This window comes from Pan paniscus, chromosome 23 (genome assembly GCF_029289425.2).
Source record: "Pan paniscus chromosome 23, NHGRI_mPanPan1-v2.0_pri, whole genome shotgun sequence".
Classification (NCBI taxonomy): Eukaryota; Metazoa; Chordata; class Mammalia; order Primates; family Hominidae; genus Pan; species Pan paniscus.
In genome coordinates, this window is record NC_085927.1 from 27,505,492 (window position 1) to 27,518,429 (window position 12,938).

Here is a 12,938-nt window from a genome sequence, read left to right on the forward strand (position 1 = left end):
TTTACCCAGCCACCCCTGGCCAGCCACCCCTGCCCAACCACCCCCTTCCCAGCCACCCCTTCCCAGCCACCCTTGCCCAGCCACCCCTGCCCAGCCACCCTTGCCCAGCCACCTCCTTCCCAGCCATCAACGAGCTCTGGGAAAAGTAGATGGGGTCAGGGGACCCACAAAACAGTTGTATTTGTGTTTGGATTAGGCCAAGTGGCCTTGTTCCCAAAAGTCCAGCCAGGCTGGACTTGTGCTTCCCTTGTTCAGGTCCTCTACGGCCTTGGGCATTGTCTCTGCTGCTGCATGGGGAATTCCTAGCTGGCTCTGGGATAACCCTGATGCTGATGCCCACCTGTCTCCTTCATTGCTGGGTCACTGCACTTAAAACAGCACCTGGCACAGGCGAGGGTAGGTGCCCATTAAGCATTTGCATAATGGTTGAAGAGCAGGTCACGGGGGGAGAGGATGAAAGCTAGAAAGAGTGATCTGAGAATGACGTCATTCCCCACTACCTGCTCACCTCCCCACTGCTACCCTAACTCCAGGTGCAGCAGCTGCAAGGCAGCCACTGCCACCAGGGACAGCAAGGGGGACACAGTGAGAGCAGAGTGGGGAGAGTTGGGAGTGGGCAGGTGACAAGGAAGCTAAGGGAAGGGAGGTGTGTAATGGGGAAAGGTGGCTCACACCTGTAATCATAGCACTTTGGGAGGCCGAGGCAGGGGGATCACTTGAGGTCAGGAGTTCAAGACCAGCCTGGCCAACATGGTGAAACCCCCATCTCTACCAAAAATACAAGATTAGCTGGGCATGGTTGCACGTGCCTGTTAATCTCAGCTACTGGGGAGGCTGAGGCAGGAGAATCGCTTGAACCCGGGAGGCAGAGGTTGCAGTGAGCCAAGATCATACCACTGCACTCCAGCCTGGGCGACAAAGAAAGACTCTGTCTCGAAAAAAAAAAAGCGGGGGGGGCCCTCTCTCTTCCTCGGCGCTGCCTACAGAAGTGGCAGCCATCTCCTGTTTGGCATCATGGCCGCCCTCAGACCCCTTCTGAAGCCTGATTGTCAAAAAGAGAACCAAAAAGTTCATCTGGCACCGGTCTGACCAATACGTCAAAATTAACCGTAACTGGCGGAAACCCAGAGGTATTCACAACGGGGTTCATAGAAGGTTCAAGGGCCAGATCTCGATGCCCAACAGTGGTTATGGGAGCAGCAAAAAAAAAAAAACAAAGAACAGGCTGCCCAGTGGCTTCCAGAAGTTCCTGGTCCACAACATCAAGGAGCTGGAAGTGCTGCTGATGTGCAACAATCTCCCTGTGCTGACATCGCTCACAACGTTTCCTCTAAGAACCACGAAGCCATCGTGGAAAGAGCTGCCCAGCTGGTCATCAGAGTCACCAACCCCAATGCCAGGCTGCGCAGCAAAGAAAATGAGTAGACAGCTCATGTGCACGTTTTGTGTTTAAATAAAACCGTAAAAACTGCAAAAAAAAAAAAAAAAAAAGGACTGAGCGCGGTGGCTCACGCCTGTAATCCCAGCACTTTGGGCGGTCGAGGTGGGTGGATCACGAGGTCATGAGTTCAAGACCAGCCTGGCCAATATGGTGAAACCTCGTCTCTACTAAAAATACAAAAATTAGCCGGGTATGGTGGTGTGTGCCTGTAGTAGTCCCAGCCACTCGGGAGGCTGAGGCAGGAGAATCGCTTGAACCCAGGAGGCAGAGGTTGCTGTGAGCCAAGATCGCGCCATTGCACTCCAGCCTGGGTGACAGAGCGAGACTCCACCTTAAAAAAAAACTAAAAAAAAAAAAAAAAGATGTGGGAATTTCTGCAGAGACTGTGGGGTAAAGGAGACAGGGAGCAATAATATGGAGATGTCGATTACTTCCATGGCATCAGTTAAGCCCTTATGATATAAAAGGAACAGGGCTGGGCATTGGAAGGGATGAAAAAATGCTAATAGACAAGATAGCTGCCCTCAGGAGTGACAATAGGGTCAGAGAGATAGACCTGACCCACTAAAAAGAGCTCACGTCTGTAATCCCAGCACTTTGGGAGGCCGAGGCAGGAGGATCACTTGAGCCCAGGAGGTCAAGACCAGCTTGGGCAATGAGTGAGTTCCTGTCTGTAAAAAGGAGTGAAAAAAAAAAAAAAGAAAAGAAACAATAGAATAAGTGCTAAAGAGAAGCACATGACCTCTCAAAAGAAGAAGCAGTTTGTTGTGACTGGATGGGTCAGAGAAGGTTGCTAGTCCTGACCAAGGGAATGGTGGCTCCACACAGAGCCAAGAGCTGCCTGGGGGTGGGGGTTCAAGGAGCCGAGGTTGAGAGCTGCAGTGGGAGCCAGGAGCTGTCCCCTCACTAAGGGAGAAATGCCCTTCCTCCTCCCGGGAGTCGGCTCTTGCCTCTGTGGCATCTCAGGAAATGGGCCCTTGGGAGTCCACCTCCTCTGCTCATTTCCCACCAGCCCCTTGCCTCACTCCTGTCTCCCCAGCCTAGGGGCCTCCCACACCCCTCCAGGCTGCGGCCATTGTGTGTCCTTTGTCTCTGGGCAGTCCCTCAGATCCCCGCATTCCCCCAGGCCTGCAGAACAGTACTGCTGCTCTCTCATCTCCAGGGTGCTGCCCCGCTGCCTGGGCAGGCGCAGTGGGGGAGCAGGCAGTGAGGCTCTCCACTGGTCTTTGCTGTTCTGTTTCCTCTGCTGCCCCCATGAAGCCTGGCACATCACACAGCCCCCCACAACCTGCACCTAGCCAGGCCACTCACTCTGCTCGGGCAGTTTCCCTGACTGCCTGACCTGGGACAGCCATGCTCAGGGCTTCTGAACTTTAAGGCTGCCAGAGCGTGCCAGAGGGAAGAACCTTAGGTACTGTTCATTCAGGATCTAGTATTGTCTATTATTATTATTATTTACTGAAGAGGGTCAGAATATGTCACCCAATAGGCCACTTTAGCAGAAGAAATATTTTTAGCTGAAGGCAATTAAGAAGCAGCAAATGAAGAAAGAGCTCTTTGCCCACCTCATCTGCCTAAATTTCCCTTTGTGAAGGTGTCGCCCTCCCCTCTCCCGTACCAGGAGAATCACCCTTACCACCGGCAACAGAAAGTTGTTACCAAGATGGGTCTGCACAAACCAGCCTTATAAAATTGCTCTTATCTTCCATTAGTTTCCCCCATATGTTTGCCTGCCCACAATTCACTGTCCCTAGAAGCCCAAACTCCTTTTCCTTCATCTTGTCACTTCTTCACAATTTATTACCAGTTGTTAAAATGGAATATAAGCCCCCACTCTAACTTCTTTGGTGCCTCATGTCTTTTCAAGGAAGGCCTGCATCTACTGTGCACATAGCAAATTTTTAGGCCAGGTGTGATGGCTCATGCCTGTAATCCCAGCACTTTGGGAGGTGGAGGCAGATCACCTCGGGCAGATCACCTGAGGTCAGGAGTTGGAGACTACTGGCCAACATGGTGAAACCTCATCTCTACTAAAAATACAAAAATTAGCCGGGCGTGGTGGCGGGCGCCTGTAATCCCAGCTACTGGGGAGGCTGAGGCAGGAGAATCACTTGAATCGGGAGTTGGAGGTTGCAGTGAGCTGAGATCGCGCCACTGCACTCCAGCCTGGGCGACAGAGCAAGACTCCATCTCAAAAAAAAACAAAACAAAACAAAAATTTTTTTTTAAACTTTTATTTTGCAACAGTCTTGCCGTGTCGTCCAGGCTGGAGTGTGGTGGCACAATCTTGGTTCACTGTCTGTTTCACTCTTATTCTCTCATGGATGTACAGCAGAATTTTCCTGAAGCTGCATCATGTGTCATATCATTCTGACCGATAATGCCAATCATGGATTATGTGTTTGTATTTAGAATAATTTCTTTCTTTTTTTTTTTTTTTTTTTGAGACGGAGTCTCGCTCTGTCACCCAGGCTGGAGTGCAGTGGTGCGATCTTGGCTCACTTTAACCTCCACCTCCTGGGTTCAAGCACGACTCCCGAGTAGCTGGGATTACAGGCACGTGCCACCACGCCTGGCTATTTTTTTGTATTTCTGGTAGAGACGGGGTTTCGCCATGCTGGTCAGGCTGGTCTTGAACTCCTGACCTCATGATCTGCTCGCCTCAGCCTCCCAAAGCGCTGGGATTACAGGCATGAGCCACTGCACCCGGCAAGAAAATTTCTTAATTTTGGCTGGGTGCAATAGCTCACACCTGTAATCCCAGCACTTTGGGGGGCCAAGGCGAGTGGATCACCTGATGTCAGTTGACCAGCCTGGCCAACATGGTGAAACCCCTTCTCTACTAAAAATACAAAAATTTGCTGTAATCCCAGCTACTCGGGAGGCTGATGCAGGAGAATCACTTGAACCCAGGAAGCGGAGGTTGCAGTGAGCCAAGATTGTGTGCCATTGTACTCCAGCCTAGGCAACAAAAGTGAAACTCCATCTCAAAAAAAAAAAAAAAAGGAAAATTTCTTAATTTTAACATCTAATACAGGATATATCAATAGATATAATCCACATAAATAAAAGGCGTTTGAAATTAACAAAAATTTTTAAGAATATAAAGAGGTTCTGGGACCAGAAAGTTGGAGAACCACTGTGTTAACCCAACCCACAATTGTTACCTGCAGTTGTCTTGGACTCATCCAGCTGGTTCACAGCAGGGAAGAATAGGGTTCTGTCCTGACCTTGACCACCCTGTCATTACTGAGTCTCCTGCCCACACCCCCCAGCTAGATTGGAGGCTCCTCCAGGGTAGAGTCCTTGCAGTTTTACTCTCCCCACCTCCTCTCCTATGGCACCAGAGCAGGGGCTCCATAAATAAATATTAATTCAAGGAGAGTGCTGTCCACAGGAGTTTTAAAAGTACTAAGGCCCAGGCAGCAAGGGCAAATAGACAGTTGTTGGCGGAGTGGTAGGTGGAGTCATGCTAGCAGAATAGAAGGGAGACAAAAGAAATAACCTTTAAAAAATATTAACAAATGACAACTCTGCTTAAAAGAAGATCTCTGAGGCCTGGCATGGTGGCTTATGCCTGTAATCCCAGCACTTTAGGAGGCCGAGGCAGGCGAATCACCTGAGGTCAGGAGTTCAAGAGCAGCCTGGCCAACATGGCGAAACCCCGTCTCTACTAAAAATACAAAAATTAGCCGGGCATGGTGATGGGCACCTGTAATCCCAACTACTCGGGAGGCTGAGGCAGGAGAATCACTTGAACCCAGGAGGCAGAGGTTGCAGTGAGCCAAGATCGCACCACTGCACTCCAGCCTGGACGACAGAGTGGTTCATGGGGAAATTTGGGAGCAGAGTGCTGTAAAGGTCATACAACTGGTTTGTATCAGAACAGAAACAAGGACTCGGAATTTCTTTTTTTCTTTCTTTCTTTTTTTTCTTTTTTTTTTTTTTCTGAGACAGGGTCTCACTCTGCGGCCCAGGCTGCAGTGCAGTGGCATGATCTTGAACAGCCTTGAACTTCCAGGCTCAGGTGATCCTCCCACCTCAGCCTCTTGAGTAACTGGGACCACAGGTGCATACCACCATACCTGGCTAATTATTTTGTTTTGTCCTGTTTTGTAGAGACAAGGGTTTTGCCATGTTGCCTAGGCTGGTCTCGAACTCCTGAGCTCAAGGGATTCACCTGCCACCATCTCCCAAAGTGCTGGGACTACAGGCATGAGCCACTGCACCTGGCCAGTACTGGCAGTTTCACTCAGCTTTCACTACCAGAGTATCATTCACTTAAGAAGTGTTGAGCTTCTACTACATGCCAGGCATATGCAGGGGGCTTTATGCCATAATCTCATTTAACCCTCAAAACTACACTATGAGGTAGGTCTCATTTTACAGATAAGGATTTTGAGGCTTTAAAAGTTTGAGAAGGCTGAGCACGGTGGCTCACGCCTATAATCCCAGCACTTTGGGAGGCCAAGGCGGGCAGATCACCTGAGGTCACGAATTCGAGACCAGCCTGACCAACATGGAGAAACCCTGTCTCTACTCAAAATAGAAAATTAGCCGGGTGTGGTGGCACATGCCTGTATTCCCAGCTACTCGGGAGGCTGAGGCAGGAGAATCGCTTGAACCCGGGAGGCGGAGGTTGCGGTGAGCCAAGATTGCACCATTGCACTCCAGTCTGGGCAACAAGAAAGAAACTCCGTCTCAAAAAAAAAAAAAAAAAAAAAAAATTGAGAAACTCAGTACCCCTGCATAATTAGTGGGGCTGGAGGCCGACCACATTTCAGAATTTTGCTTGCCCTGAGTTGTCTCCTGTCATCAGGAGGCCCCTGCCCCCTCCTGTAGAAAGGTGACAGTCACTAGAGTGACATCTCAGCCTTGGCGGCACATTGGCATCACTCAAGGAGAGGAAAAATGCCTGTGTCCCACCCCAGAGCAACCAAATCAGAATCTGTGGGGTAGAAGCTTGGTGTTTGTAATCTCCCAGGTGGTGCTAGGGTGCGATATACAGCTGGGCTGAAGATCTGCCACTGTTCCAATCGACAGACAAGTAAATAGCACAATGACAGCATAGTCGGATGAGTCCTGTCAAAAAGGGAGCAGTTAAGAGAGTGCGTGTTCTCGTAAAGCGACACCAGCAACATGACACAGGGTTCGCTTCATTCAGCAAGGAGCCAAATGGAATTTTGAATGAAGGGTCTGCTAAGAATCCAGGCAAAAGCATGGGGGCTGGGGAGCACGGGTACAGGGAGCACTGGAAATGCTTATTGTATGAACGACAACGTCTTAGAAAACGAATGGGAACGACTGTCACAGGTTCTCTGCCACCGACGTGTCTCCCATAAGCTCTCCCCTCCGTAAGTGCCAGCAGGGCCATCCCCTGTGGATAACCCTCCGGGGTCTTGGAAGAGCCCCATGCTAAAGACTCAGGGGACCCAGTCTGGGCCTCAGACTCTGCCGTGGGGGAAGGGGCCGGAGCCCAGGAGATAAGACCCGCCTAGCGACCGTTGCTACCGGCGAGCAGCCTTTGTTACTGAGCATTAGGAACACAATGGGAGGCTCAGCGGCCAGGATAGTCCGTCCACAGCAGCCCAGGCCGGAATTAGCCTGCGACCAGGCAGGGGGAGGCGAGGGGGCTCAGCAAAAGGATTCCAGTGAAGACTGTTTTTAGTTGTTAATGTGTTGGTGGCCCCCGCACTCTGGCTAATGGGGGGCATTAAGACCTAGACTCTCCGTGGCAAAAGCCTTTGTTCCAGGGTCAGACCCGAACAAATGGGCACATCCCCTCCCCCTCCCCCTCCACCAGAATCCCAAATCCTAGCAGCCCAGCACCTTCTCCAAAGGTTGGCTGGGGGACGTGCGGAGACGGGCCGAGTGAGGACAGAGGACTGGAGCTGGGCAGGCCCCCAAGTCTCTCCACCTCCGGCTCTGGAAGGAGAAAATGGCCACCTGCAGAACAAGGGGGAAGATGGAACAGGAAGCCAGTGCTCTGGCCCTTCTCTTCCTCCCTCCGATCCGACCGCTCAGCAACTTCTCCCACGTGCCTCCCCACCAGGCTCAAGATGAAAGCGTCTGTCTCAGCGTCTCCTCCCTCCCCTCCTCTATCCTCTTCCCCTCCACCCACGAAGATCCCAGGGTTCTGCAAGGGTCGGAGTTCCCTATGCACTCCCACACCAAGACAGTTGTCAGGATTTGCCCAACAGGAAGTTCTCCCCTACCAGAGCCCAGTTCCATTCCAGGGAATCCATCTCCCCTCCGGAAAAAGGAAAATTGAAGCCAGATGCTCTCTGGGATCGCCATTTGAGGTGGGCGTGGCTATTAGGACGCTCAGAGAGCCCAGCGCGGTGAGGAAAGCGACGAACTTAGGAGCCCTGGTCTGGGTCCAGCCACCCCTTACTACCTATGTGACCTTCGTCAAGCTCTTTGACCTTTCCAAGCTTTAGTTTCGACATCAATAAGATGAATTAATAGCTGGGCATGGCTCGCGTCTGTAATCCTAGTACTTTGGGAGGCCGACGTGGGTGTATTGCCTGAGCTCAGGAGTTCCAGACCAGCCTGGGCAATATGGTAAAACCCCATCTCGCCAGGCGCGGTGGCTCATGCCTGTAATCCCAGCACTTCGGGATGCCAAGGTGGGTGGATCACTTGAGGTCGTGAGTTCGAAACCAGCCTGGCCAATATGGTGAAATCTCATCTCTTCTAAAAATACAAAAATTAGCCGAGTGCGGTGGTGTACACCTGTAATCCCAGCTACTCGGGAGGCTGAGGCAGGAGAATCACTTGAATCCGGGAGGCGGAGGTTACAATGCGCCAAGATCACACCACTTTACTCCAGCCTGGGCAACACAGAATGTCTCAAAAACAAACAAACAAACACAAGAATCACCTGCTCTGGGAAGTGCAGTTTCTTCCAGCCTACCTAGGCCAGGAGCAAAGTCAGCTCATCAATTTTTGCCAGCGCCTCCCTTTTCAGAAATTCTTTTCTCAATAAAAGATGAGACCCTCTCTTTTCTTTTAAAAGGATGATTTGTGTCCTGTGTCTTGTCTGTCTGCTCTGTCCACAAAACTGATGAAAGCTCCACTGCAAGGCAAAGTTAATGTTCCCCTCCCACTTCTCAAGAACTCAGAAATGGAAATATAACTCTGCACTCAGAGAGTTAAAATAGAAAACAAGCAACAGATCCAAGTGGAGACATGCAGATCACACAAGAGATCGGACTCTCCAGGATCCAGCCTTGCCGCTAAACTCACCAAGGGTATTAACATATCTAAGGAAAAGGCCGGGCATGGTGGCTCGTAATCTTTGGGAGGCCGAGGTGGGTGGATCACCTGAGGTCAGGAGTGCAAGACCAGCCTGGCCAACATGGTAAAACCCTGTCTCTACTAATAATACAAAAATTAGCTGGGTGTGGTGGTGCACGCCTGTAATCCCAGCTATTCCAGAGGCTGAGGCAGGAGGTTCCCTTGAACCCAGGAGGCGGAGGTTGCAGTAAGCCAAGATGGTGCCATTGCACTCCAGCCTGGGCAACAAGAGCGAAACTCTGCCTCAAAAAAAAAAAAAAAACATATCTAAGGAAAAAGGTGGGTCAGTCCAGGATGCCAAGCAAAGGGAGAGTTGAGACCCACAAACTGGAATAACTTGAATAACGAGTGGATCAGCTGAGGTCAGGAGTTCAAGACTAACCTGGCCAACATGGTGAAACCCCATTTACTGAAAATACAAAAAATTAGCCAGGCATGGTGGTGTGCATCTGTAGTCCCAGCTACTCGGGAGGCTGAGGCACGAGAATCGCTTGAACCTGGGAGGTGGAGGTTGCAGTGAGGCAAGATCATTACCACTACACTCCAGCCTGGGCGACAGAAATTCTGTCAAAAAAAAAAAAGAAGAAGAAAGAAAAGAAAAGAGGAGAATTTCCTGATGAAGCATAAGTGTCTGGTCCGAATGATAACAGCATTCTGACTTTCTTGTTTACACATCTATCCCTTATGAATTTGTTCAGTGTGTATTGATCCTGCGGAGTCCTATCACTTCTGGGTCTACAAACAGTAAACTTCGGAGCGTATAAAAGACTACAGAATATGCTAACAAAACTAAAATACTGCCACCATGTGGGCCTTTCCACAAGCTTAACTGTCAGTCCCCAAGGCATTTGTGTATCCGATCAATATGTAAATGAACGAGCAGACTCTCTTGGATACAATGTGGAGAAGACTCTACCAAAGGTCACTTTCCTCAAGCCACTGATAACCTTTAACCAGCTCAAACCCGTCTGAGCTCACCACATAGAACACCCAGGGATCCTGCCCACTCCCACAATACCCCATCTCCCCCAGCCCAACAAAAACATCCTCAGGAAAGTTCTCTCCAATAAACTCACTGAAATAAAACTCTAGCAGTATTTGAGCACCTAGAGCTGCTCTCCTCGAAAGATCCCTCCCCTACCAACACGGAGCCTGGTGTCAGTCCATCTCAGAGTACCTAACCTCAGTTATCCTTTGCTTCTGGCCAAAATGCAAGACCCAAAAATCAGATTTTTTTGATGATGCTCCCTTCTTTTGGACTCTTTCTACTCCTTTCCATTTCACTCTCTCCAAACTTCCTTCCTTAAAATCAAATTTTTTTTTTCTTTTTTTTTTTTTTTTTTTGAGATGGAGTCTGGCTCTGTCATCCAGGCTGAAGAGCAATGGCAGTATCTCTGCTCACTGCAAGCTCCTCCCCCTGGGTTCAAGTGATTCTCCCGCCTCAGCCTCCCGAGTAGCTGATTACAGGTGCGCACCACCATGCCAGCTAATTTTTTTTTTTTTGAGACAGAGTCTCACTCTGTCACTCAGGCTAGAGTGCAATGACACAATCTCTGCTCACTGCAACCTCCGCCTCCCAGGTTCAAGCAATTCTCCTGCCTCAGCCTCCCAAGTAGCTAGAAGTACAGGCATGCGCCATCACGCCCAGCTAATTTTTGTATTTTTAGTAGAGACAGGGTTTCACCATGTTGGCCAGGATGGTCTCGATCTCCACCTCGTGATCCGCCTGCCTCAGCCTCCCGAGTGCTGAGATTACAGGCATGAGCCACCTCGCCTGGCCAACAGCTAATTTTTGTATTTTTAGTAGAGATGGAATTTCGCCATGTTGACCAGGCTGGTTTCAAACTCCTGGCCTCAAGTGATCCACCAGCCTTAGCCTCCCAAAGTGCTGGGATTATAGGCGTGAGCCAATGCGCCTGGCCTCCCCTCTCTTTTTAAGCTCTCCACACTTCTTTCTTCTGTGTGCAAAACAAGTCTCTCCATCCTAAAAAGAAACCTGTGGCCCCTGTGGTTCCCTCCAGCTATCTCGATGTTCTTTCTCTCAAATCACACTCAGAGCCTTTAATCAGCCAAACCTGGCTCCAATTCATCACCTGTATTTCATTTTTCTTTCTCTTTTCCTTTCTTTCTTTCTTTCTTCTTTTTTTTTGTGTGTGTGTGTGTGTGTGTTTTTTGAGACAACATCTAACTCTGTCACCTAGGCTGGAGTGCAGTGGTGTGATCTTGGCTCACTGCAATCTCTGCTTCCCAGGTTCAAGTGTTCTCCTGCCTCAGCCTCCCGAGTAGCTGGGACTACAGGCTCCTGCTACCACGTCCGGCTAATTTTTTGTATTTTTAGTAGAGACAGTGTTTCACCATGTTGGCCAGGCTGGTCTCAAACTCTTGACCTTGTGATCTGCCCGCCTCGGCCTCCCAAAGTGCTGGGATTACAGGTGTGAGCCACCGTGCCCGGCCGTGTATTTCATTTTTCTACTCCCAGAAATGGGGTTTCTCTTCTCAGCATGTTACTGAAACTGCTCAAAGGTGACCTTGTAATTTCCAAATCCCATGGACGATTATCCATCTGCATGTCTCTTGCCCTCACCCTGCCATGTGGCTCCTTTTATTTTTCAAACCCGTTGTTTTGGCCCCTAAGATGGCTCTATCCCAGTTCTCCTTCTCAGCTTGTGTCACGAGGCCCTGAGTATCATGGCAGAGGGGAGAACGGGGAACCATGAGAAACAGGGGGGCAAAGGGCAGCACGGAATGTGTTCCCAGTTTTGCTGGAGCCTGCCCAGTCCATTTCAGGTTTCCTTGCTCATGATGGCCCCTGGAAAGGCACATGATCCCTTGCACCAGAGACCTGGGTGGTCAATTCATGAGCATTCAGTCTTCTACCAGCTAAGATCTGAGTCAGGCCAGAGCAAAGGAGGTGGGAGGAACAGAGAGGAGAGCTGGGCTCACCGGCAGCAGCCTGGCTCTGATCTCCATGTAGAGCACGTTGTCCTCATAGAACTCCTGCATGCTCCGGAAGACATAGTCTCTGAACACTGGTGCGTAATGGATGAGACCAGAGATGGTGAAGAAGATGGTTTCAAATTTCGACCAGACAACATTTTGGTTCGTGTAAATCACCTCCGGGTGCTGGGTCACCAGAGTGAAATTCCTCAGCAAGCTGTCCAAGACACGAAGTGGGGAGTGGCAGAGGCATGATCCAGGACACTGCCCCCGGGCACCCATAGGACTGCTACCCACCTTGCATATCCCAGCTAGCAGCTCACAGGATTCACCCTAGAGTGGAGATAAGGAAGGGGCAAAGGGAACATTCCCAGGCTCACGATATAAGCATGGGTCCTGTGGCCAGGCAGCCCACTGCCTGCTTAAACCCAAACCCCAAACGCAGGAGACTGCTTAAGATGAGAGCTCACCAGCCAGTCTCTCCTGGCTCCTGTCCTCCCTCTGTATGCTTGGCCTGTCTGACCCCACTGTACTTTCTAGACCAAAAAGCTCTCTCTCTCTCTCTTTTTTTCTTCCTATACCCACTGACAGGAAACTAGACCAAGCTCTTTTTGGGGAATGTTATGGACTAACTTGTGTCCCCAAACCCCCAAATTCAAATATTGAAGCCCTAGCCCTCATTTGGAGAAGGGAATTTTAAAGAGATGATTAAGACTAAATGAGGTTGTAAGGATGGGGCTCTACCCTAATAAGATGGCTGTCCTTGTAAGAAGAGGAGGCCAGGCGTGGTGGCTCACGCCTGTAATCCTAACACTTTGGGAGGCCAAGATGGGTGGATCATTTGAGGTCAGGAGTTTGAGATCAGCCTGGCCAACATAGTGAAACCCCATCTCTACTAAAATGCAAAAATTAGCCAGGCGTGGTGGTTTGTCCAACTGTAATCCCAGTTACTAGGGAGGCAAGAGAATTGTTTGAACCCTGGAAGTGGAGGTTGCAGTGAGCTGAGATCGCACCACTGTACTCCAGCCTGAGCGACACAGCAAGACTCATCTCAAAAACAAAAAAGAAGGAGAAGAAGAGACAGCAGAAGTGCACATACAGAGGAAAGGCCATGTGAGCACACAGCCAGAGGCAGCCTTCTGCACACCAAGGACAGAGGGCTCAGGAGGAACCACCCCTGCCCTGGCACCTTGATCTTAGACTTCCAGCCTCCAGAACCATGAGAAAATCAATTCCTTCTTTTTTTTTTTTTTTTTTTTTT

The 12,938-nt window shown here is 50.0% G+C and overlaps 1 protein-coding gene and 1 pseudogene across 2 annotated transcripts in view; one reads left to right on the top strand and one right to left on the bottom strand.

Moving 5' to 3' along the window:
• The window catches only part of ADA2 (adenosine deaminase 2), a 40,899-nt gene that overhangs the window by 12,733 nt on the left and 15,228 nt on the right, over positions 1-12,938 (bottom strand). The window contains exon 4 of one of the 2 annotated variants that reach the window (XM_003828297.5): positions 11,684-11,894. In XM_003828297.5, coding sequence (XP_003828345.3) covers positions 11,684-11,894 — 211 coding nt within the window. Of the gene's footprint in view, positions 1-7,656; positions 7,771-11,683; positions 11,895-12,938 lie in introns of those variants that run through there. The other variant, XM_008953671.6, reaches the window with a different exon arrangement.
• On the top strand, positions 176-7,589 carry LOC134730127 (large ribosomal subunit protein eL32-like; annotated as a pseudogene).